At 43.6% G+C, this 24,065-nt stretch overlaps 1 protein-coding gene across 1 annotated transcript in view; it reads right to left on the bottom strand.

Moving 5' to 3' along the window:
* LOC120025737 (lysosome membrane protein 2-like) overlaps positions 1–24,065 on the bottom strand; it is a 67,700-nt gene that overhangs the window by 14,886 nt on the left and 28,749 nt on the right. Inside the window, exon 7 of the mRNA XM_038970335.1 lies at positions 19,261–19,439. Within this exon, the coding sequence (XP_038826263.1) occupies positions 19,261–19,439 (179 nt within the window). The remainder of the gene's footprint in view (positions 1–19,260; positions 19,440–24,065) is intronic.

Below are 24,065 nucleotides of genomic sequence, written 5' to 3'. Positions count from 1 at the left end.
ACAGAAGGGCGGCTCTGACGGCTCGGGACAGACAGGCGGCTCAGACGGCGCTGGGCAGACGGATGGCTCAGATGGCGCTGGGCAGACGGATGGCTCAGATGGCGCTGGGCAGATGGATGGCTCAGATGGTGCTGGGCAGGCAGGCAGCTCCACCATTGTCTTTGTCCCCCTCCTTAGCGTCCTTTGAGTGGCGACCCTCGCCCCCGACCTTGGCCTAGGAATCCTCACCAAGGTCCCCACTAAATTTAGGAGACAGCTCAGGACAGAGAGGTAGCTCAGGACAGAGAGGTAGCTCAGGACAGAGAGGTAGCTCAGGACAGAGAGGTAGCTCAGGACAGAGAGGTAGCTCAGGATAGAGAGGTAGCTCAGGACAGAGAGGCAGCTCCGGACAGAGAGGCGGCTCTGGACTAATGGCAGCTCCGGACTGAGGGGCAGCTCCGGGTTGAGGGGCAGCTCCGGGCTGAGGGGCAGCTCATGACTGGAGGGCAGCTCATGACTGGAGGGCAGCTCATGACTGGAGGGCAGCTCATGACTGGAAGGCAGCTCATGACTGAAGGGCAGCTCATGACTGGAGGGCCGCTCATGACTGGAGGGCAGCTCATGAATGGCAGGAGGCTCTGGCAGCTCCTGACTGGCGGGCGGCTCTGGCAGCTCCTGACTGGCGGGCGGCTCTGGCAGCTCCTGACTGGCGGGCGGCTCTGGCAGCTCCTGACTGGCGGGCGGCTCTGGCAGCTCCTGACTGGAGGGCGGCTCTGGCAGCTCCTGACTGGCGGGCGGCTCTGGCAGCTCCTGACTGGCGGGCGGCTCTGGCAGCTCCTGACTGGCGGGCGGCTCTGGCAGCTCCTGACTGACGGACGGCTCTAGCGGCTCCTGACTGACGGACGGCTCTAACGGCTCGGGACAGACGGGCGGCTCTGACGCCTCGGGACAGACAGGCGGCTCAGACGGCGCTGGGCAGACGGATGGCTTAGATGGCGCTGGGCAGACGGATGGCTCAGATGGCGCTGGGCAGATGGATGGCTCAGATGGCGCTGGGCAGGCAGGCAGCTCAGACGGCGCTGGGCAGGCAGGCAGCTCAGACGGCGCTGGGCAGGCAGGCAGCTCAGACTGCGCTGGGCAGGCAGGCAGCTCAGACTGCACTGAGCAGGCAGGCAGCTCAGACGGCGCTGGGCAGGCAGGCAGCTCAGACGGTGCTGGGCAGGCGGCCGACTCTGACCTGCTGAGGCGCACAGTAGGCCTGGTGCGTGGTGCCGGAACTGGTGGTACCGGACTGGAGACACGCACCTCAAGGCTAGTGCGGGGAGCAGGAACAGGGCACACTGGACTCTCGAGGCGCACTATAGGCCTGGTGCGTGGTACCGGCACTGGTGGTACCGGGCTGAGGGCATGCACCTCAGGGCGAGTGCGCGGAGAAGGAACAGTGCGTACAGGGCTCTGGAGACGCACAGGAGGCTTGGTGCGTGGTGCCGGAACTGGAGGTACTGGGCTGGAGACACGCACCACAGGGAGAGTGCGTGGAGGAGGAACAGGGCTCTGGAGACGCACTGGAAGCCTGATGCGTGTTGTAGGCACTGGTGGTAATGGGCTGGAGACACGCACCACAGGGAGAGTGAGTGGAGGAGGAACAGGGCTCTGGAGACGCTCAGGAAGCCTGGTGCGTGGTGTAGGCACTGGTGGTACTGGACTGGGGCGGGAAGGTGGCGCCGGATATACCGGACCGTGCAGGCGTACTGGCTCCCTTGAGCACCGAGCCTGCCCAACCTTACCTGGTTGAATGCTCCCCGTAGCCCGACCAGTGCGGGGAGGTGGAATAACCCGCACTGGGCTGTGTTGGCGAACCAGGGACACCATGCGTAAGGCTGGTGCCATGTATGCCGGCCCGAGGAGACGCACTGGAGACCAGACGCGTTGAGCCGGCTTCATGGCACCTGGCTCACTGCTCAATCTAGCCCGGCCGATACGTGGAGCTGGAATGTACCGCACCGGGCTATGCACACGTACAGGAGACACCGTGCGCTCTTCCGCATAACACGGTGTCCGTACTCCCGCTCTCCACGGTAAGCCTGGGAAGTGGGCGCAGGTTTCCTACCTGACTTCGCCACACTACCCTTTAGCCCTCCCCCCCCCCCCCCCCCCCCCCCTCTCCCCCCCAATACATTTTTGGGGTTTCTTCTCGGGCTTCCTACCGCGCTGTCGTGCTAACCTCATTCGCCGGTATCCCTCCGCACATTGCTCCATCGAATCCCAGGCGGGCTCCGGCACTCTCCCTGAGTTAACCGACCACCTGTTTATTTCCTCCCAAGTGGTGTAACCCAGATCCGGCTCCTGCTGCCGAGCTAGCTCCTCAAAACGCCGCCTCTCCGCTTTTGCTGCCTCCAGCTCTGCTTTGGGGCGGCGATATTCCTCTGGCTCTGCCCAGGGTCCTTTTCCGTCCAGCTCGTCCTCCCATGTCCATTTCTCCTTGTCCCGCTGCTGCTGCTGCTGCCGCTGCTGCCCTTTGCTACGCTGCTTGGTCCGAGTTTGGTGGGTGGTTCTGTAACGGCAGTCTAGCTCTTCCTCCTCCTCGGACGAGGAGAGGCGAGAAGGATCGAAGGACCAATGTGCAGCGTGGTAAGTTTCCATGATTTAATATACATGAATACAAGACACTATACAAAATAACAAACGTACTAACCGTCACAGTCCCGTGTGGCACAAACACTGACACAGGAAACAACCACCCACAAATCCCCAACACAAAACAAGCCACCTATATATGATTCTCAATCAGGGACAATGATTGACAGCTGCCTCTGATTGAGAACCATATTAGGCCGAACACAGAAACAGACAAACTAGACACACAACATAGAATGCCCACCCAGCTCACGTCCTGACCAACACTAAAACAAGCAAAACACATAAGAACTATGGTCAGGACGTGACAGGGTGTAATCATTAGTCCAGCAGTTGCAAACAATAGATTCTATTGGACAAATTCAGGTACGTTTATCCCCGTTTTGTTCCGTTTGCTTCTGTTTAAGAAACATTTTCAACAGAATTGGCAGAATGAATACATATGTGACCAGGCGAATAAACTTTTCCAAGCCAAACCGCTACACACAGCCACACCATATTAGCTAAAGTAATGTCATAGCTAATAGAACTAACGTGTTAGTAAACCTGCTTCAAGCATGCAGTAACATTACAGTGTACAGTCAATAACCAAAAGCTTACCTTAACTTAGAAGAGTTCCAGTGTTGTGTTGGATAGTCATAGCCAGCCAGCTAACATAGCAACCCTCTGTTTGAGCAGGGTGTTTCAGTAGGCTTAACTAGCTAGCTGCATTTGCTAGCTAAGTAAGTGGAACTGAAAGTGGGAAAAAATGACAATCTCTCTCTCTATATATTTCTCTCCTGTTCCTCCTTCATTTAGGAAACAATTAATTTGTTCAAAACTGTTCAACTATTTTCTACTACTCACCACATTTTATGCACTGCAGTGCTAGCTAGCTGTATCTTATGCTTTCAGCACTACATTAATTATTCTCTGATCCATGTCAGTTCACGCTGCAAGAGCTTTGATAGGTTGGAGGACGTCCTCCGGAAGTTGTCATAATTACTGTGTAAGTCTATGGAAGGAGGTGAGAACCATGAGCCTCCTAGGTTTTGTATTGAAGTCAATGTACTCAAAGGAGGACAGAAGCTAGCTGTCCTCCGGCTACACCATGGTGCTACCCTACAGAGTGCTATTGAGGCTACTGTAGACCTTCTTTGCAAAATAGTGTGTTTTAATAAATTATTTGGTGACATGTGACTATATTTGGTATAGTTTATCTAAAAAAGATAACTTTTTAAATGTTTTAAAATTTTAAAAAGTATGAAATTCACTGAGGAGGATGGTCCTCCCTTTCCTCCTCTGAAACTCTGATGACGAGAAAAAGGAGAGGCTGTTCAAGCTCAGTGAGGAAGTAATCAAATGCGATTGGATCCTCTTGTTTGCAATATATTAGCGGAATATGTCAAATGTGAATGGGCAGCAAAAGAAACAAACCCTTGAGATGCAGCTAATACTAGATCAACACACAGATGGCTCATGAGTCACAATACCAATAAAACCATATCCTGAACAGTGTAGTTCTCAGGGGGTAGGGTCCTAAATATGCAGCACAGTTATCATTCACCAGAGCAACAACAAAACAACAAAAGGGTTAAGACAAAACAGTAGTTGGCCTCTAACTTCCCAGCTTACTGAGAAGAGACCTCCCACTGGGCACATAATGATTGAATAAACATAATTTCAATGAAGGAGGCTTTGTCCTTGAAATACTGTTGTGATAGGATCTGTCCCTTTCCCTTCAGAGCATGGCTAGTCATTCTATAGGTTCTATAGTTGCCATGGCGCCTAGTGGCAGCCTAGGCAGAGAACTCATGTAAATTCTGTGCATTTTTTATCATTTTCATGTAAACTTTTTATTTCTCATTAGCTAAAGGAGTGCAGATCTAGTCTTGATATCATGAATTCGATTCCTGTCCATAAATGTATGAAAATCAGTGTTGTCAACAAGCTAGCTAATGCTTGTTAGCCAGTGTGTGATTTCATTAGAATTACACCTACTGACGTTGGGTTGTTTTTCACCAACGGTGATCCCAGACGAGGATATGCATGCAGAGTTGGCATTGGGACAGCTTTTTCATTGTTCAGGAGGATACTTCTGAAGTAAGGAGGGGTGGGCTGTATTCTGTGGGGAGCTCAAACTTCATCATAGAGTCCCAATAAAGAATCCGCAGACGTCGGATACACCCTGATGACATCGAGCTGCCTGCCTACCTGCTTGCCCTTGCACGTGCTGACCTGACCACCACCTCCGACCACCGCCTCCACTGACCATCTAGCTATGAGCTTCCGGATCTTCTCATGACCAGGGCCGTATACACTACCCGCTGCAGAGGGTAGTGTATATGGCCCAGTAGATCACTGGGACCAAGCTTCCTGCCATCCAGGAGCTATATACGAGGCAGGGTCAGAGGAAGGCCCCAAAAATTGTCAAAGACAAAAATTGTCAAGGACTAACTCTAGGTCCAAAAGGCTCCTTAACAGCTTCTACCCCCAAGCCATAAAGAATGCTGAACAATTAATCAAATTGCTAAATGTGTCACGAACGTCGTCAGGGAAATGACCGGACCAAGGTGCAGCGTTGTGAGCGTACATTTATTTTAATTTTAACTTCTACTTCATCACAATCCCGGATCCGGGAGCACCCCCATCAGTAAAAAAGCTGACTAGCATAGCCTAGCATAGCGTCACAAGTAAATACTAGCATCTAAATATCATTAAATCACAAGTCCAAGACACCAGATGAAAGATACACATCTTGTGAATCCAGCCATCATTTCTGATTTTTAAAATGTTTTACAGGGAAGACACAATATGTAAATCTATTAGCTAACCACGATAGCAAAAGACACAACTTTTTTTTCCCACCATTTTCTTCCTGCATAGGTAGCTATCACAATTTCGACCAAATAAAGATATAAATAGCCACTAACCAAGAAACAACTTAATCAGATGACAGTCTGATAACATATTTATTGTATAGCATATGTTTTGTTAGAAAAATTTGCATATTTCAGGTATAAATCATAGTTTACCATTGCAGCCACCATCACAACTCTCACCAAAGCAACTAGAATAACTACAGAGACCATCGTGTATTACCTAAATACTCATCATAAAACATTTCTGAAAAATACACAGCGTACAGCAAATGAAAGACAAAGATCTTGTGAATCCAGCCAATATTTCAGATTTTTTAAGTGTTTTACAGCGAAAACACAATATAGCATTATATTAGCTTACTACAATAGCCAACCACACAACAGCATTGATTCAGGCCAACAATAGCGATAACGAATAAACCAGCAAAAGATATGAATTTTTTCACTAACCTTCTCAAACTTCTTCAGATGACAGTCCTATAACATCATATTACACAATACATATAGAGTTTGTTCGAAAATGTGCATATTTAGCGGCACAAATCGTGGTTATACAATGAGAAAAGTAGCCAAACTGCCAACAATATGTCGGGAGAAATCTTGGGAGAGGCACCTAATCTAATCAGTAACTAATCCTAAACTTGACTAAAAAATACAGGTTGGACAGCAAATGAAAGATACATTAGTTCTTAATGCAATCGCTGTGTTAGATTTTTAAAATTAACGTTACTACGACATACAGCGTGCGTTAAAGCGAGACCGCACCGAGATTTATGGCGGAATATGAGTTTAACATTTTTCAACAGAACAACGAATTAACATCATATATAGTTCTTACTATTTGATGAGCTCCCATCAGAATCTTGGGCAAGTTGTCCTTTTTCCAAAAGAATCGTTGCTCGGTTGTAGATTGTCGTCTTCAACGTTGGAATTAGCAGTAAACATTAGCCATGTGGCAAAGACGTGTCCAACTCACTAAAACGCAGCACTAATAAATATCCGAAAATCGCAATATGCTGATATAAACTGATATAACTCGGTTTAAAATAACAACATTATGATGTCTTTAACACCTATATCGAATAAAAACAGAGCCTGATATATCTAAGGGCTATAAGGGGAGCTTTCTAGAACGACACTAAGAGGTCCTTTTTGCGTCAGGGCGAGGAGAGGAAAGGGGGAACCCCACGTTGCCAGCCCATTTATAAGCTCTCAGATCTGCCCAGCAACTCCATTTCAATTCTCACTATTCGCTGACATCCAGGGGAAGGCGTATGCAGTGCATCTCAACCAATAGAAGACAGGCAAATTAATAAACCGACCTCAGAACAGCCAGCAGAATTCAGCATTCTCACATCCTCATAGGAAAATTGCTCTAACTCCAGTTCTGTTTTACTCACAGATATAATTCAAACGGTTTTAGAAACTAGAGAGTGTTTTCTATCCAATAGTAATAATAATATGCATATTGTACGAGCAAGAATTGAGTACGAGGCAGTTTAATTTGGGAACGAAATTATTACAAAGTGCCAACAGCACCCCCTATTGAGAAAAAGTTGCCTAAGTATGCCTAAGTATGATTCCCAATCAGAGACAACGATAGACAGCTGTCCCTATTTGAGAACCATATCCAGCCAAAACATAGAAACAGAAAACATAGAAATAAAGAAACTAGAATGCCCACCCTAGTCACACCCTGGCCTAACCAAAATAGAGAATAAAAACCTCTCTATGGCCAAGGCGTGACAGTACCCCCCCAAAAGGTGCGGACTCCGGCCGCAAAACCCGACTCTATAGGAGAGGGTCCGGGTGGGCATCTACTTCGGTGGCGGCTCCGGTGCGGGACGCAGACCCCGCTCCACCTCTGGCTTCCCCCACTTTGGTGGCGCCTCTGGACTGGGGACCCTCGCTGCAGGCCCCGGACTGGGGACCCTCGCTACAGGTCCCGGACTGGGGACCCTCGCTACAGGTCCCGGACTGGGGACCCTCGCTGCAGGCCCCAGACTGGGGACCCTCACCGGCGGCTCCGGACTGGGGACCCTCACCGGCGGCTCCGGACTGGGGACCCTCACCGGCGGCTCCGGACTGGGGACCGTCGCCGGAGGGTCCGGACTGCGGACCGTCGCCGGAGGCTCCGGACTGGAGACCGTCGCTGGAGGCTCCGGACTGGAGACCGTCGCTGCCGGCTCCGGACTGGAGACCGTCGCTGCCGGCTCCGGACCGCGGATCAATACTGGAGGCTTTGTGCCATGGATCCTCATTGCAGGCTCCGGGCCATGGACCATCACTGGAGGCTTTGTGCCATGAATCATCACCGGAGGCTTCGTGCCATGGATCCTCACTGGAGGCTTCGCGCCATGGATCATCACTGGAGGCTTCGTGCCATGGATCACCACTGGAGGCTTCGTGCCATGGATCATCACTGGAGGCTTCGTGCCATGGATCCTCACTGGAGGCTTCGCGCCATGGATCATCACTGGAGGCTTCGTGCCATGGATCATCACTGGAGGCTTCTTGCCATGGATCATCACTGGAGGCTTCATGCCATGGATCATCACTGGAGGCTTCGTGCCATGGATCATCACTGGGGTGAGGAGACGTATGGGCAGCCTGGTGCGTGGAGCTGCCACAGGGCTTACTAGGCTGGGGAGACATACAGGAGACCTGGTTCTGGGAGCAGGCACAGGACTCACCAGGCTGGGGAGACATACAGGAGTTCTGGTTCTGGGAGTAGGCACAGGACTCACCAGGCTGGGGAGACATACTGGAGGCCTGGTTCTTGGAGCAGGCACCGGATACACTGGGCCGTGGAGGCGCACTGGAGATCTCGAGCGTAGAGCCTGCACAACCCGTCCTGGCTGGATGGTTACCTTCGCCAGGCAAGGCGGGGCGCTGGCACAGGACACACTGGGCAGACACACCGGAGACACAGTGCGCAGAGCCGGCGTAGGATATCCTGGGCCGTAGAGACGCACTGGCGGCCAGATGCGCTGAGCCGGCACCACCCGTCCTGGCTGGATGCCCACTCTAGCCCGGCCAATGCGGGGAGTTGGAATGTAGCGCACCGGGCTGCTCCACCGCATAACACGGTGCCTGACCAGTACCACGCTCCCCTACGGTAAGCACGAGGAGTTGGCTCAGGTCTCCAACCTGACTCAGCCAATCTCCCAGTGCCCACCCCAAACATTTTTTGGAGTGGCCTCCCGGTCTTTTGTGCCAGGCGTGACCCTGTGTAATCCTGGGCCCTTTTACTCGCTGCCTCCGCCTTCCTCGCTGCTTCCACCTGCTCCCACGGCAGGCGATCCTTTCCCGCCAGGATCTCTCCCCACGTCCAGGATCCTTTCCCATTCAGGATGTCCTCCCATGTCCAGTCCTCCTTACCATGCTGCTTGGTCCGTTTGTGGTGGGTAGTTCTGTCACGAACGTCGTCAGGGAAATGACCGGACCAAGGTGCAGCGTGGTGAGCGTACATTTATTTTTATTTTATATATGTTGCCAACAAAAACAAGAAACAACAAAAATGAACGTGAAGCTTACTAGGGCTATACAGGCCACTAACAAAGTCAAACTACCCACAACTAAGGTGGAAAAACAGGCTGCCTAAGTATGATTCCCAATCAGAGACAACGATAGACAGCTGTCCCTGATTGAGAACCATACCCGGCTTTCACGATCGTCTATGGGTGAGAGAGAAGACCAAGGCGCAGCGTGTGCAAAATACATTCTCTTTTATTTAGAGAAGGGAAAAACACGCAACGAACACTATAACAAAAACGAAACAAAACAACAAACGATCGTGAAGCTATAAACGTAAGTGCACACACAAGCTACAAACGTACAACATAGACAATTACCCACAAAACCCCAATGCCTATGACTGCCTTAAATATGTCTCTCAACTAGAGACAATGAACCACAGCTGCCTCTAATTGAGAACCAATCTAGGCAGCCATAGACATACAAACACCTAGACAAGACACTGACCCATTTACTCTACAAAACCCCTAGACAATACAAAAACACATACATTCCCCATGTCACACCCTGACCTAACTAAAATAATAAAGAAAACAAAGAATACTAAGGCCAGGGCGTGACACCGGCCAAAACATAGAAACAGAAAACATAGAAATAAGAAACTAGAATGCCCACCCTAGTCACACCCTGGCCTAACCAAAATAGAGAATAAAAACCTCTCTATGGTCAGGGCGTGACAAACTGGTCAGGGCGTGACAGACTATTTGCATAACCACCCCTTTTTTTTAAACTGCTGCAACTCGCTGCTTATTATCAATGCTGAGTCACTTTACCCCTACCTACAGTACATGTACTTATTACCTCAGTTACCTCGACTAACTTGTACCCCCGCACATTGACTCGGTACCGGTGCCCTCTGTATATAGCCTCATTATTGTTATTTTATTGTTACTATAAAAATTGTTTTACTTTAGTCGATTTTGTAAATAATATCTTAACTCTTATTTTTTTAAACTGCATTGTTGTAAGTAAGCATTTCATGGTAAGGTCTACTACACCTGTTGTATTCGGCGCATGTGACAAATACGATTTGATTCATTCCATCCAACCTGTTGGCCCAGCGTCGTCCGGGTTTGGCTGGTGTAGGACGTCTTTGTAAATAAGAGTTTGTTCTTAACTGACTTGCCTAGTTAAATAAAGGTTATTTAAAAAAAGATGCATATTATGAGTTTAACTGAGACCTGATGAGTATGTGGCTCTAAATGAGGCATCTCCAATGGCAAATCTAGTGAATCAGGAAGAGGTGGTGGGCTAGCCATCATACAAGAGCCCAGACTCTGTTTAAAACTTATTGCTGCTACTGACTTTTTCTCCTTTGTGGTACTCTGAACTATGCCATGCTTAAGGCAAAATACTACTTGAATTTTACAGACCACCTGGTCCTTATACTATGTTTTTGCCAGAATTTGCCCAATTCTTATCAAGCCTTGTAATCCTATATGACAAAATAGTAATTATAGGTGATTTTAATGTACATGTGGACAATAACAGTGATGCCCTGGGAATAGCGTTTTTCCCTCTTATAGAGTATTTTGTCTTTGCTCAGAATGTATTGTGCCCACCCGCTGCCATAGCCATACGCTAGATCTAGCCCTATCCTATGGTATTGATATTTTAAATATATCAGTCTCTCCTCAAAATCCTGTACTCTCAGACCATGTACTTAGAACTTTTGAAATTCAATTGATAGTCCGCCCTAGATCTGAACCTGGATTTTATTTTAGCCGCCTTATAAATTCCTCCCAGAAATGATAGATTCTAGCATTAATACCACAATAGCATTCCTCCAAGCTTGAAGTATGCTGGCTGGCATGGCAAGACAGACAGCATCACTGATTACAAGCAAGCCCTAGGATCTGCGCATGCGTCCTACTCCTAAATTAATAGATGATAACAAAATTATTAGATTTCTCTTCAGCACTGTAGCCAGTCTCACATAGAAGCAGCCTGCCTGAGCATTTTCTAGCCTCACCTGTAAGAGATTGTATGATTTTTTTAAATGAGAAAATTACTACAATTAGAGCTAAAATCTCAATGAAGTCATCTGATATGCCACAAACCCCACAGGAGTATGAGGAGATCACAGCTATTCTGGATTGTTAAACACCCCTGACTTGGTTGAACTTATTATGCGTTCCAAACCTTCCACCTGCCAACTTGACCCTATTCCCACGAAGCTAGTCAAAGAACTTCTCCCACTAATAATTGTAAACACATCTTTCCAAACAGGAATAGTCCCTAAATCTCTTAAATAGGCTGTAATTAGACCTCTTAAAAAACAATATTATAGGCCTAAAAACTAAAAAACAATAGGGCAATCTCAAATCTCCATTTCCTTTCTTAGATACTAGAGAAAGCCGGAGCCCAGCTGCTGACATATTTTTTTCATTCACACAGTATCTTTGAAACATACCATTCCGGTTGTAGACCATTTTACAGGACTGGGTCTGCACTTGTCAAGGTAGTAAATTACATACTTCTGTCGTTGACCTTGGTCACGTCTCTATTCTTGTTCTTTTAGATTTAAGTGCTGCCTTCGATACGATTGATCATGCTATTCTCACTAAGAGGCTAGAAGACTTGGTTGGTCTAGGAACAGGTTCCCAATTGGTTCAAATCATACCTTTCTGAGCGGTATCAATTTGTTCAGATGCACAATCATTAATCTGAAGGTTGAATGTGGCGTTCCCCAAGGTTCTGTGCTTGGACCTCTTTCATTTTCCTTGAACTTGCTTCCCCTTGGTAATGTCATTCATAAGCACAACAACATTTCTACGCTGATTATACCCAATTGTATTGATCTTTTAAACCAGACAATGCTTTAAAGTCAGCCTACCTTGAGACTTGTATCACCAGATGTAAACACTGGATGACAACCAACTTCTTGCTTTTAAACTTTGATATACGGAAATGATGCTTCTTGGCCACAAGAAACTTACGAAGTGTCAGATCTCACTCTCAACATTGATGGTTGCTTCATTACACCAAACATGGTTGTTAAAAACCTTGGTGTTACCTTTGACCCCGGCCTAACTTTTGACAACCACATAAAAAGCATGTCCAAAACAATATACTTCAATCTCAGGAACATTTCTAGAATTCATCTTCCAGCCAGATGCCAAAAAGTCCATGCATTTGTTTAATCTATTCTAGGCTAATATAATGCCCTCCTCTCCAGCTGCTCAGATTCTAATATTAGAAGCTTACAACTTGTACGGAACACTGCAGCTCAGATTATAACCAACACTAGCACATCACTCCAGTTTTATCTGCACTACACTGACTGTCTGTAAAGCATCAGTCTGATTTTCGATTTTAAGATCTTAATCCTAACTTTTAAGGCACTGCATGCCCCTTCTTATCTGACAGACATGCTTGTTCCTTACAATCCAGTGAGGGTGCTCTGCTCCCGGTTCCTAGATGCAGAACCAAGGCGGGGGGGCGGAGCATTCTCTATTAAAACACATCAGTTGTGGAACAGCTTGCCCTGTCAGGTAAGAGGGGCAAACACCATTGAGGTTTTTAAATCACTTTTAAAAACACACCTCTTTTCTATGTTCTTCTATTATTGCTTTAATGCAAAGTGTGTTGCAATTCTAAATGCACTTTAAACATTTTATTTTATTTGAGTTTGAGTGAGTGGTGGTGTGACTAAAATGCTAGCCACTGTCACCTGAGAGAGTGGGCATTAGCATGGCAACGCAAAATACTTTATAACACAAGAGCTTTGTCCCAAATGGCACCCTTTTGACACCCTGACCACAGCCCAGGGTGTAATTTTGGAGCATATACAATTGAAGTCGGGAGTTTACATACAACATAGCCAAATACATTTAAACTCAGTTTTTCACAATTCCTGACATTTAATCCTAGTAAAAAGTCCCTGTCTTAGGTCAGTTAGGATCACCACTTTATTTTAAGAATGTGAAATGTCAGAATAATAGTAGAGAGAATGATTGTTTTCAGCTTTTATTTCTTTCATCACATTCCCAGTGGATCAGAAATGTACATACACTCAATTAGTATTTGGTAGCATTGCCTTTAAATAGTTTAACTTGAGTCAAACATTTCGGGTAGCCTTCCACAAGCTTCCCACAATAAGTTTTTGGCCAATTCCTCCTGACAGAGCTGGTGTAACTGAGTTAGATTTGTAGGCCTCCTTGCTTGCACACCCTTTTCAGTTCTGCCCACAAATGTTCTATAGGATTGAGGTCAGGGCTTTGTGATGGCCTCTCAAATACCTTCACCGTGTGGTCCTTAAGCCACTTTGCCAAAACTTTGGAAGTATGCTTGGGGTCATTGTCCATTTGGAAGACCCAATTGCGACCAAGATTTAACTTCCTGACTCATATCTTGAGATGTTGCTTCAAAATATCCACATAATTTTCCAACCTCATGATGCCATCTATTTTGTGAAGTGCACCAGTCCCTCCTGCAGCAAAGCACCCCCACAACATGAAAACTGCCACCCCCGTGCTTCACTGTTTGTATGGTGTTCTTCGGCTTGCAAGCCTCACCCTAATTCCTCCAAACATAACGATGGTCATTATGGCCAAACAGTTCATTTTTTCATTTTTCAGTTCATTTCTTCAAAAAGTATGATCTTTGTCCCCATGTGCAGTTGCAAAATGTGGCGGTTTATGGCGGTTTTGGAGCAGTTGCTTCTTCTTTGCTGAGCGGCCTTTCAGGTTATGTCGATATAGGACTCGTTTTACTGTGGATAAAGATACTTTTGTACCTGTTTCCTCCAGCATCTTCACAAGGTCCTTTGTTGTTGTTCTGGGATTGATTTGCACTTTTAGCACCAAAGTACGTTAATCTCTAGGAGACAGAACGCATCTCCTTCCTGAGCGATATGACAGCTGCGTGGTTCAATGGTGTTTATACTTGCGTACTAATGTTTGTACAGATGAACGTGGTACCTTCAGGCATTTGGAAATTGCTCCCAAGGATGAACCAGACTTGTGGAGGTTTCCAATTTCTTTTCTGAGGTCTTGGCTGATTTCTTTTGATTTTGCCATGATGTCAAGCAAAGAGGCATTGAGTTTGAAGGTAGGCCTTGAAATGCATCCACAGGTACACCTCCAATTGACTGTCAATTAGCCTATCAGCAGCTTCCAAAGCCATAACGTAATTTTCTGGAATTTTTCAAGCGGTTTAAAACCTGTTGAGGACAGAGGGCGCTGTTGTCACTTTGGGGGAAAAACGTGCCCAATTTAAACGGCCTCATACTCAATTCTTGCTCGTACAATATGCATATTATTATTACTATTGGATAGAAAACACTCTCTAGTTTCTAAAACCGTTTGAATTATATCTGTGAGTAAAACAGAACTCATTTGGCACAAACTTCCTGACCAGGAAGTGGAAAGTCTGAAAACTATGCTCTCTTCTAGGTCCTGCCTATAAATGGGCATGATACGTATTAGTATACATGCATGTCATACACCTTCCCCTGGATGTCAAGAGGCGGTGAGAGAAGAAATGGGGTGTTTATCTTGGTCTGAAGTGGAATAACAGCTCTTGGAATGACGTGTCACCCATTTCCTGTTTTCAGGAAGGCGCGAGAAGGAACCTGGATTTGCCTTCTGATAAGCTGCCGTTATGGACGACTAATATCTCCGGCTTTGATTTTATTTGATACATGTGACCATATCATCGTAAAGTATGTTTTTTCAATATAGTTTAATCAGATTATTGAATTTTTTTCGGGAGTTTTGCCGTGTTCCGTTCTCTTCCGTTTGTTGACATGGAGAGATTCGTGCCACTTGGCTAGTATGCTTGCTAAATCGAGAGGGAAAGAGGCCGTTCTAAATCCAAACAACGATTGTTCTTGACGTTGGTGTCTGTAATTATTCTGTCTGCTTTCGGTGCAATTTCTGATTGTAGCTGCAATGTAAACTATGATTTATACCTGAAATATGCACATTTTTTGAACAAAACATAGATTTATTGAATAACATGTTATAAGACTGTCATCTGATGAAGTTGTTTGTTGGTTAGTTTGGTTGGTTCTTGGTTAGTTAGGTTGGCTTTGTGCATGCTACCTGTGCTGTGAAAAATGTCTGTCCTTTTTTGTATTTGGTGGTGAGCTAACATAAATATACGTGCTGTTTTCGCTGTAAAACATTTTAAAAATCGGACATGTTGGCTGGATTCACAAGATGTGTACCTTTCATTTGCTGTATTGGACTTGTTAATGTGTGAAAGTTAAATATTTCAAAAAAATATATTTTGAATTTCGCGCTCTGCCTTTTCAGTGGAATGTGGGAGGAGTTCCGCTGGCGGAACGCCAGAGCAGTACAGGTTAAAGACACAGTCAACTTAGTGTGTGTAAACTTCTGACCCACTGGAATTGTGATACAGTGAATTATAAGTGAAATCATCTGTCTGTAAACAATTGTTGGAAAAATTACTTGTGTCATGCACAAAGTAGATGTCCTAACCACTTGCCAAAACTATAGTTTGTTAACAAGAAATTTGTGGAGCGGTTGAAAAAATGAGTTAATGACTCCAATCTAAGTGTATGTAAACTTCCGACTTCAACTGTAGCTACGCCTCCCTCACTTCCCATGTCTTGGCCTGGTGATCAGGATATTAACTAAATATAAGGAGGGGTTAGGGTTAGAGTGCCAGATGGGCGGGGTTTGGACTTTTGCAAATATTCTATTGGTCCCATTGGGTCAGGGAAGCTCAATCAAGCCTAGATAAAGTATTTAAAATGATTTGACAAATAGCATTTGAACCCAGGCCTGATGGTAAACGACCTGGATCCACTCACAAATCAATCAATGTGTTTGCTCTTCTAAACATGGACGAGTGAGTGAGTGTGTTAGTTTCATTTGGTATGGCAACCTTGGCAACTTTGGCTTGGCAACCCACTAATGCGTTACAGTAAACGACTGGTGATAAATCACAGAGAGACACTTGCGGGGCAAGCACAACAATGGAGACGAAGGTTGTGTCTCAAATGGCACCCTATTTCCTATTAAGAGCACTGACTGCTCTTTCCCCAAAAGGCCACTTTCAGTCCTTCCCGGCCTGACCTGTGGTTCTGGGGGGTTAGAAACAGTGGAGCTGAAACAAATCAAATCTAACTGTATTTGTCACATGCAACGAATACAACAAGTGTAGACCTTACCATGAAATGCTTACCTACAAGCCCTTAAAACTTCTTCAGGATCAGTGGGTCCCCCATGGGACGGTTGAGCTAACGTAGGCTAATGCCATTAGCATGAGGTGGTAAGTAACAAGAACATTTCCCAGGACATAGACATATCTGATATTGGCAGAAAACTTAAGTTCTTGTTAATCTAACTGCACTGTGCAATTTACGGTAGATATTACAGTGAACTAATACCATGCTATTGTTTGAGGAGAGTGCACAATTTTGAACTTCAAAAGTTATTAACCTTTTCTCAATAGGGGGTGCTGTTTTCACTTTGTAAAAATTCGTTCCCAAATTAAACTGCCTCGTACTCAATTCTTGCTCGTACAGTATGCATATTATTATTACTATTGGATAGAAAACACTCTCTAGTTTCTAAAACCGTTTGAATTATATCTGTGAGTAAAACAGAACTCAAGTTGGAGCAAACTTCCTTTTAGGAAGTGAGAAATCTGAAATCAGGCAATCTGTTCCAGGGTCAGTTTATTAATTTGCATGTATTCTATTGGTCGACATGCACTGCATAGGCCTTCCCTAGATGTCAGCAAGCAGTGAGAATTGGAATGGAGTTGCTAGGCAGATCTGAGGCCATATAAAGGGTCTTGGTACGTGGGGAACACTCTTTTCAACATTCGCCATGACGCAAGACAGACCTCAGGATGGCGTTCTGGAAAGCTCTCGTTATAGGCCTTAGATATATCCGGCTCTGATTTTATTCGATATAGGTGTTAAAAACGTCATAATGTAGTTATTTTAAACCGAGTTATCATTTTATATCAGTATATTGCGATTTTCTGAATTTTCTTAGTGCTGCGTTATAGTGAGTTGGGCACGTCTTCGCCACATGGCTAATGTTTACTGCTAATTCCAAAGTTGAAGGCGACAATCTACAACCGAGCAACGATTCTTCTGGACAAAGGACAACTTGCCCAAGATTCTGATGGAAGCTCATCAAAAAGTAAGAACTATTTATGATGTTAATTCGTTGTTCTGTTGAAAAATGTCAAACTATTATTCCGCCATTAATTTCACGCTGTATGTCGTAGTAACGTTAATTTAAAAAATCTAACACAGCGGTTGCATTAAGAACTAATGTATCTTTCATTTGCTGTCCAACCTGTATTTTTTGTCAAGTTTATGATTAGTTATTGATTAGATTAGGTGCCTCTCCCAAGATTTCTCCCGACATTTTGTTGGCAGCTTGGCTACTATTCTCATTGTATAACCACGATTTGTGCCGCTAAATATGCACATTTTCGAACAAACTCTATATGTATTGTGTAATATGATGTTATAGGACTGTCATCTGAAGAAGTTTGAGAAGGTTAGTGAAAAAATGTATATATTTTGCTGGTTTATTCGTTATCGCTATTGTTGGCTTGAATCAATGCTGTTGTGTGGTTGGCTATTGTAGTAAGCTAATATAATGCTATATTGTGTTTTCGCTGTAAAACACGTAAAAAATCTGAAATATTGGCTGGATTCACAAGATCTTTGTCTTTCATTTGCTGTACGCTGTGTATTTTTCATAAATGTTTTATGATGAGTATTTAGGTAATTCACGTTGGTCTCTGTAGTTATTCTAGTTGCTTTGGTGAGAGTTGTGATGGTGGCTGCAATGTAAAACTATGATTTATACCTGAAATATGCAATTTTTTTTAACAAAACATATGCTATACAATAAATATGTTATCAGACTGTCATCTGATGAAGTTGTTTCTTGGTTAGTGACTATTTATATCTTTATTTGGTCGAATTTGTGATAGCTACCTATGCAGGAAAAAAATGGTGGGAAAAAAAGTGGTGTCTTTTGCTATCGTGGTTAGCTAATAGAATATAGCTAACATATTGTGTCTTCCCTGTAAAACATTTTAAAAATCAGAAATGATGGCTGGATTCACAAGATGTGTATCTTTCATCTGGTGTCTTGGACTTGTGATTTAATGATATTTAGATGCTAGTATTTACTTGTGGCGCTATGCTAGGCTATGCTAGTCAGCTTTTTTACTGATGAGGGTGCTCCCGGATCCGGGATGGTGACTCGTGAGAAGTTAATAAACCAATTAGGCACATTTGGGCAGTCATGGCAATAATTTTTTTTACATAAATGCAATGATTTATTGGATCAGTCTAAAATGTTGCACATACACTGCTGCTATCTAGTGGTCAAAATCTAAATTGCGCCTGGGCTTGAGTAATACATTATAGCCTTTCAAAGATGATGGTACAAAAAATAAATAAAAAAACGATTGTTTTTTTCTTTAGATTATCTTTTACCAGATCTAATGTGTTATATTTTGTTACATTCCTTTCACATTTCCACAAACTTTAAAGTGTTTCCTTTAAAAAAAAGGGGCAGATCCTTAAGAAGTTTTAACCAATAGAGCAGTTCAAGAAGAGTCAAGAAAATATTTACCTAATAAACTAAAGTAACACACTATTTACCTAATAATAAAAAGTAACACAGTAACATAACAATAATGAGGCTGTATACAGGGGGTACCGTTACCGAGTCAGTGTGCGGGGGTACAGGTTAGAAGTATTTTGTACATGTAGGTAGGGGTGAAGTGACTATGCATAGATAATGAACAGCGAGTAGCAGCAGTGTACAAAACAAATGGAGGGTGGGGTCGGGGTCAATGTAATAGTCCGGTGGCCACTTGATTAATTGTTCAGCAGTCTTATGGCTTGGGGGTAGAAGCTGTTAAGGAGCCTTTTGTTCCTAGACTTGGCGCTCCATCTATTATATAGGTCCTGTATTGCAGGAATCTTGGCCCCAGTGATGTACTGGGCCATACGCACTACCCTCTGTAGCGCGTTACAGTCAGATGCCAAGCAGTTGCCATACCAGGCGGTGATGCAACTGATCAGGATGCTCTCGATGGTGCAGCTGTATAAAATTGTGTGTGTGTGTGTGTGTGTGTGTGTGTGTGTGTGTGTGTGTGTGTGTGTGTGTATCTCAATTTGTTCCCTGAACACACCTGATTGAAATGGAATAGGGCCTACTACACCGATCTGAAATACAGAGAGAGAGGAGAGGTGGAGAGGAGGTGGAGGTAGAGAGCTGGAGCTAACTACCTTTTTTACACACGCTGACTTTGAGCACTCCGCTACCCAGGCACTCTTTGGGGGAGACACAGAAGCCTTCGTTGGCTGGGTTCTCCTCCTTGCTGGCCAGCACGTCACGAGGAGGGGTGAAACGATACGCTGAGAGTCCCTTCACCTCCACATCCTTCTCAAACTCCATGAAGATGGACCTGAGGATCACAACAGAAAATGTACTGTCTAACAGGGTGTCATATTGACACCATGTCTCTTTTTCAAATGAGACCCGTACAATACAAAACACACATATCAATATAAAACACAATAAAATACTAAATGACAAAACATGATCATAAAAAACAAACACAATATTCACTTAGAGCATTCCCCACTAATGTTTTAAATTAATACAGCTCATAATATCTGCGGAACTATCTCGCTCACATTTGGAATGATATGAATGAATGGAGCCACACCAACAGTAAGGGTGGTCTTTTAATTATATTAAGTGTTGCATTCCCCCTAGTGAAAAGTGTTACATTTTGCTAGTGAACTGCAGTGCACTAGACAATAAGATACTGTTGTAGGCACCATACTGTAAACATGGCCATGGATTCTGTGGTGTTTAGAAAAGATGAATGACAACACACAGTCTGAGCCAAGGCTGGAAGGATACTGTAAGCAGACCTCGGATCAAATAGTATTCGAAATCTTTCAAATCCTTTGAAAGTTTGCTCTAACCTGCTTGGAGGCGATTGTGACTATTCTATTGGTTCCATTATGCCAGGCAAGCTGAATCAAGCCCAGCTAAAGTATCTGAAATTATTACAAATAGTACTTGAACCCAGGTCTGACTGTCAGGCCTTCAGGTAGGCCACCTGCAACAATGCTCTTTATTGTCTGAGACATGAGCTCATCTTTCAGAAAGCTGTGTAGTGGTGAACATGTGTTGAACTACACTTGCTTCTACCCACAGACCCTAAATCCAATTTACACGCATAGGTTAGAGGTCAGGGGTCACAGGTCATGTCACTCACAACAAGTCACCCACAGGGGAAATTACCTCTGGAGATTCCTGGGGTACTGGTACCCAGCTTTCGAATCAATTTCAATTAAGTTAACTCAGGGCATAAACTGACATTCTAAACGTAATTGACCAAAACCCTAATGGTAACTCCAGATGATCTTTAAGTCATTTACATTCCTCTAATCTTGAAATCCACAACTAGATCTTTAACTTTATTTAACTTTACATTTATATATTTATTTTTCATCAGAGATTAACATTCCTCCAATGTGGAATTAAACAGAAATTCCAAATGGAATTGACCTCAAAACTGGTACATCCAGTTGACTTGATCCTTTGGTCATTGCCAAAGGACATTTTGCTGATGTGGGACAAAGTGCATCAGCTCTCTTCCCTAATTCTTAAAACAATGTGTGTAAAAAGGACTTATCATTATCATAAACCTTTGGGTTACTGAGTATGATATTAGTATAGTGAATGCTAATGAAATTGAAAAAAGATTCCAGGATAATGGGGGTAGTCATTTTCTCTCATTGAAATGTTTCACAGGGCTATGGTCTTGGGGAGAGCGGTGCGTGAAATTGAGACCGTAAACTACCAAATGAAATAAGGCCATTTTTGTTTGTTTTTACCTTAAGGTTTGGAAATACCACACACACAACACATTTGTTATGACTATTTGTTGGTGTTTTTAAAATACTATGTTTGATTTATTGTGAGTGTTCTTTTTCATTTGGGTTTAGTGAGTTTTCCGTTTGTCTTTGTGCTAAGGTATCTTAAATGGACACACACACATGGATTTTTCTGAAGTTATTATTTTGTGAGTTTTAATAATTGAACATATGAATTCTTTTGATAAGACATATACTGGAAACTTACTGGAACCCTGGGATATGAAATGTTTGACTGTTTTTTATTAATTAGTCTAATATAGTAAGAAACACTTATTTGAAGGGTTTGTATGACCTCTGACCTCTGTCCTGACTTTCCTGTGTGGTTTGATCACCCTCACTGGAAAGCCATTTGGATAATTAATTTAAGGTCATTTGTAATACTGATTTGAAGGTCATTTGTAATATTGATAATTATGATGAAGTTTATAGTTCTTAGCCATATTTGTGATTAGGACCACTGTGAAGAAGGAGAGGGCATTGCCTTTGACTAAGGGTAGGCTGTCTTAAAACTTCTTGCGACTACAGGGGGTGCTGTTCCGAATTAGCATTTTGTCGTCTCCAAATTAAACTGCCTAGTACTCAATTCTTGCTCGTACAATATGCATATTATTAATTCTATTGGATAGAAAACACTTTCTAGTTTCATACAAAGTTGGAATGATGTCTGTGGGTGACCCAGAACTCTTTCTACAGCGAAATCCATGACAGACAGTGAAAGGTCTGAGAGCGAAGCTCTGGTTTCAGATCAGTTTTTAAGGTCTCTGTCTATCCTATGGAACGACACGAACTGCACCCGCCTTCCCCTGGATGTCAGTAACCAATGAGAAGTGGAATGGGCCTTCTCCGTAGCTCTCAGAGGTTATAAAAGACCAAGGAGTGAGAGTAGCCCCCCTTTCGACGCTCGCCCTTACGCAGGAAGGGACCTCCGGATGCCATTTTCACAGGCTCGGTTATCAACTTGAAATGTATCCGTCTGTAATTTAATTCGATATAGGACTTAGAAACATCATAAGGTAGTTAATTTAAACCGTTTTATAGCAATTTATATCCGTTTAGTGCGATTTTGATGCATTTCTATGTGAAGCACCGGGCACATTTCGGGGTCCCGGTCGAACGTTAGCGGGCATTTAGACGGACAAAGGACATCTTTCGACCAAAAGAAGATTAAACCCAAGAAAGAATACATTGCCCAAGAATCTGATGGAAGAACAGCTCAAAGTAAGCAATATTTAATATGATAAATCGTTGTTCTGTCGAAATATTTTAAACGCATATTTCGCCATTTTGTTTGGTATAGCTTCACTTGGCGAACCCTGTATTGAAAAGTAAGGATAATTTTAAAAATGTAAGTCAGCGGTTGCATTAAGAACTAATTTGTCTTTCGATTCCTGTCAACTCTGTATTTTTTAGTCAAGTATATGATTAGCTTTCGATTAAACTAGATCACTCTGAAAGCTGACGTCCCTCATTTTGATGCTTGAGTTGTGACTATTTCCATTGTATAACCACGGTTTTGTATGGCTAAATATGCACCTTTTCGAACAAACTGTATATGTATGTTGTAAAATGATGTTACAGGAGTGTCATCGGAAGAATTCTGAGAAGGTTAGTGAAAAAATTAATATATTTTGGCGATGATAACGTTATAGCTCCCTTTGCCTTGAATTCATGCTCTACTAACGTTTGCACATGTGGTATGCTAATTTATCGATTTATTGTGTTTTCGCTGAAAAACGCTTAGAAAATCTGAAATATGGTCTGAAATCACAAGAACTGTGTCTTTCCATTGCTATGCTTTGTCTATTTTTATGAAATGTTTTATGATGAGTAAATTGGTCATACACGTTGCTCTATCTAGTAATTCTAGTCGATTTGTGATGGTCGGTGCAATTGTAAACTGTGATTTCTACCTGAAATATGCACTTTTTTCTAACAACACCTATCCTATACCATAAATATGTTATCAGACTGTCATCTGATGAGTTTTTTTCTTGGTTTGTTGCTATCAATATCTTAGTTTAGCCGAATTGGTGATAGCTAGTGGTGGAGAGAGAAAATGGTGGACAAAGAAAGATGGTGTATTTTGCTAACGTGGTTAGCTAATAGATTTACATATTGTGTCTTCCCTGTAAAACATTTTAAAAAACAGAAATGATGGGTTTATTCACAAGATCTGTATCTTTCATCTGGTGTCTTGGACTTGTGATTTAATGATATTTAGATGCTACTATTTACTTGTGAAGCTATGCTAGCGATGCTAATCAGTGTGGGGGGGGTGGGGGGTGATCCCGGATACGGGGTTGATACTCGTGAAAGGTTAAGTCTATTTTACTATGACCGTATGGGTACAATTATTTTTCTTCATGGAGATATTAAGGGTAGTTATGGTAATTCGATTTTGATATTTGAAAATATTTGTTTTATTTTTTAACCAGTACTTTTTTTTTTTTTTTTTTTTTTTACACATTACTCACATTGGGAGTCATGTGTCAAAATGATGGGGGAGCTACTAGTCCTCTGAGGTTTTAGATTGAAGTTTACACACCTTGAGTGATACAGTTGAAGTCGGAAGTTTACATACACCTTAGCCAAATACATTTAAACTCAGTTTTTCACAATTCCTGACATTTAATCCTAGTAGAAATTCCCTGTTTTAGGTCAGTTAGGATCACCACTTTATTTAAAAAATGTGAAATGTCAGAATAATAGTAGAGAGAATGATTTTATTTCTTTCATCACATTCCCAGTGGGTCAGAGTTTACATACACTCAATTAGTATTTGGTAGCATTGCCTTTAAATTGTTTAACTTGGGTAAAACTTTTCGGGTAGCCTTCCACAAGCTTTCCACAATAAGTTGGGTGAATTTTGGCCCATTCCTCCTGACACAGCTGGTGTAACTGTGTCAGGTTTGTAGGCCTCCTTGCTCGCACACGCTTTTCAGTTCTGCCCACAAATGTTCTATAGGTTTGAGGTCAGGGCTTTGTGATGGCCATTCCAATACCTTGACTTTGTTGTCTTAAGCCATTTTGCCACAACTTTGGAAGTATGCTTGGGGTCATTGTCCATTTGGAAGACCCATTTATACCAAGCTTTAACTTCCTGACTAATGTCTTGAGATGTTGCTTCAATATATCCA

The sequence above is a fragment of the Salvelinus namaycush genome, chromosome 31, assembly GCF_016432855.1.
Source record: "Salvelinus namaycush isolate Seneca chromosome 31, SaNama_1.0, whole genome shotgun sequence".
NCBI lineage: Eukaryota > Metazoa > Chordata > Actinopteri > Salmoniformes > Salmonidae > Salvelinus > Salvelinus namaycush.
Note: the sequence above shows the minus strand (reverse complement) of the source record. Positions and strands in the feature narration are given on the sequence as shown.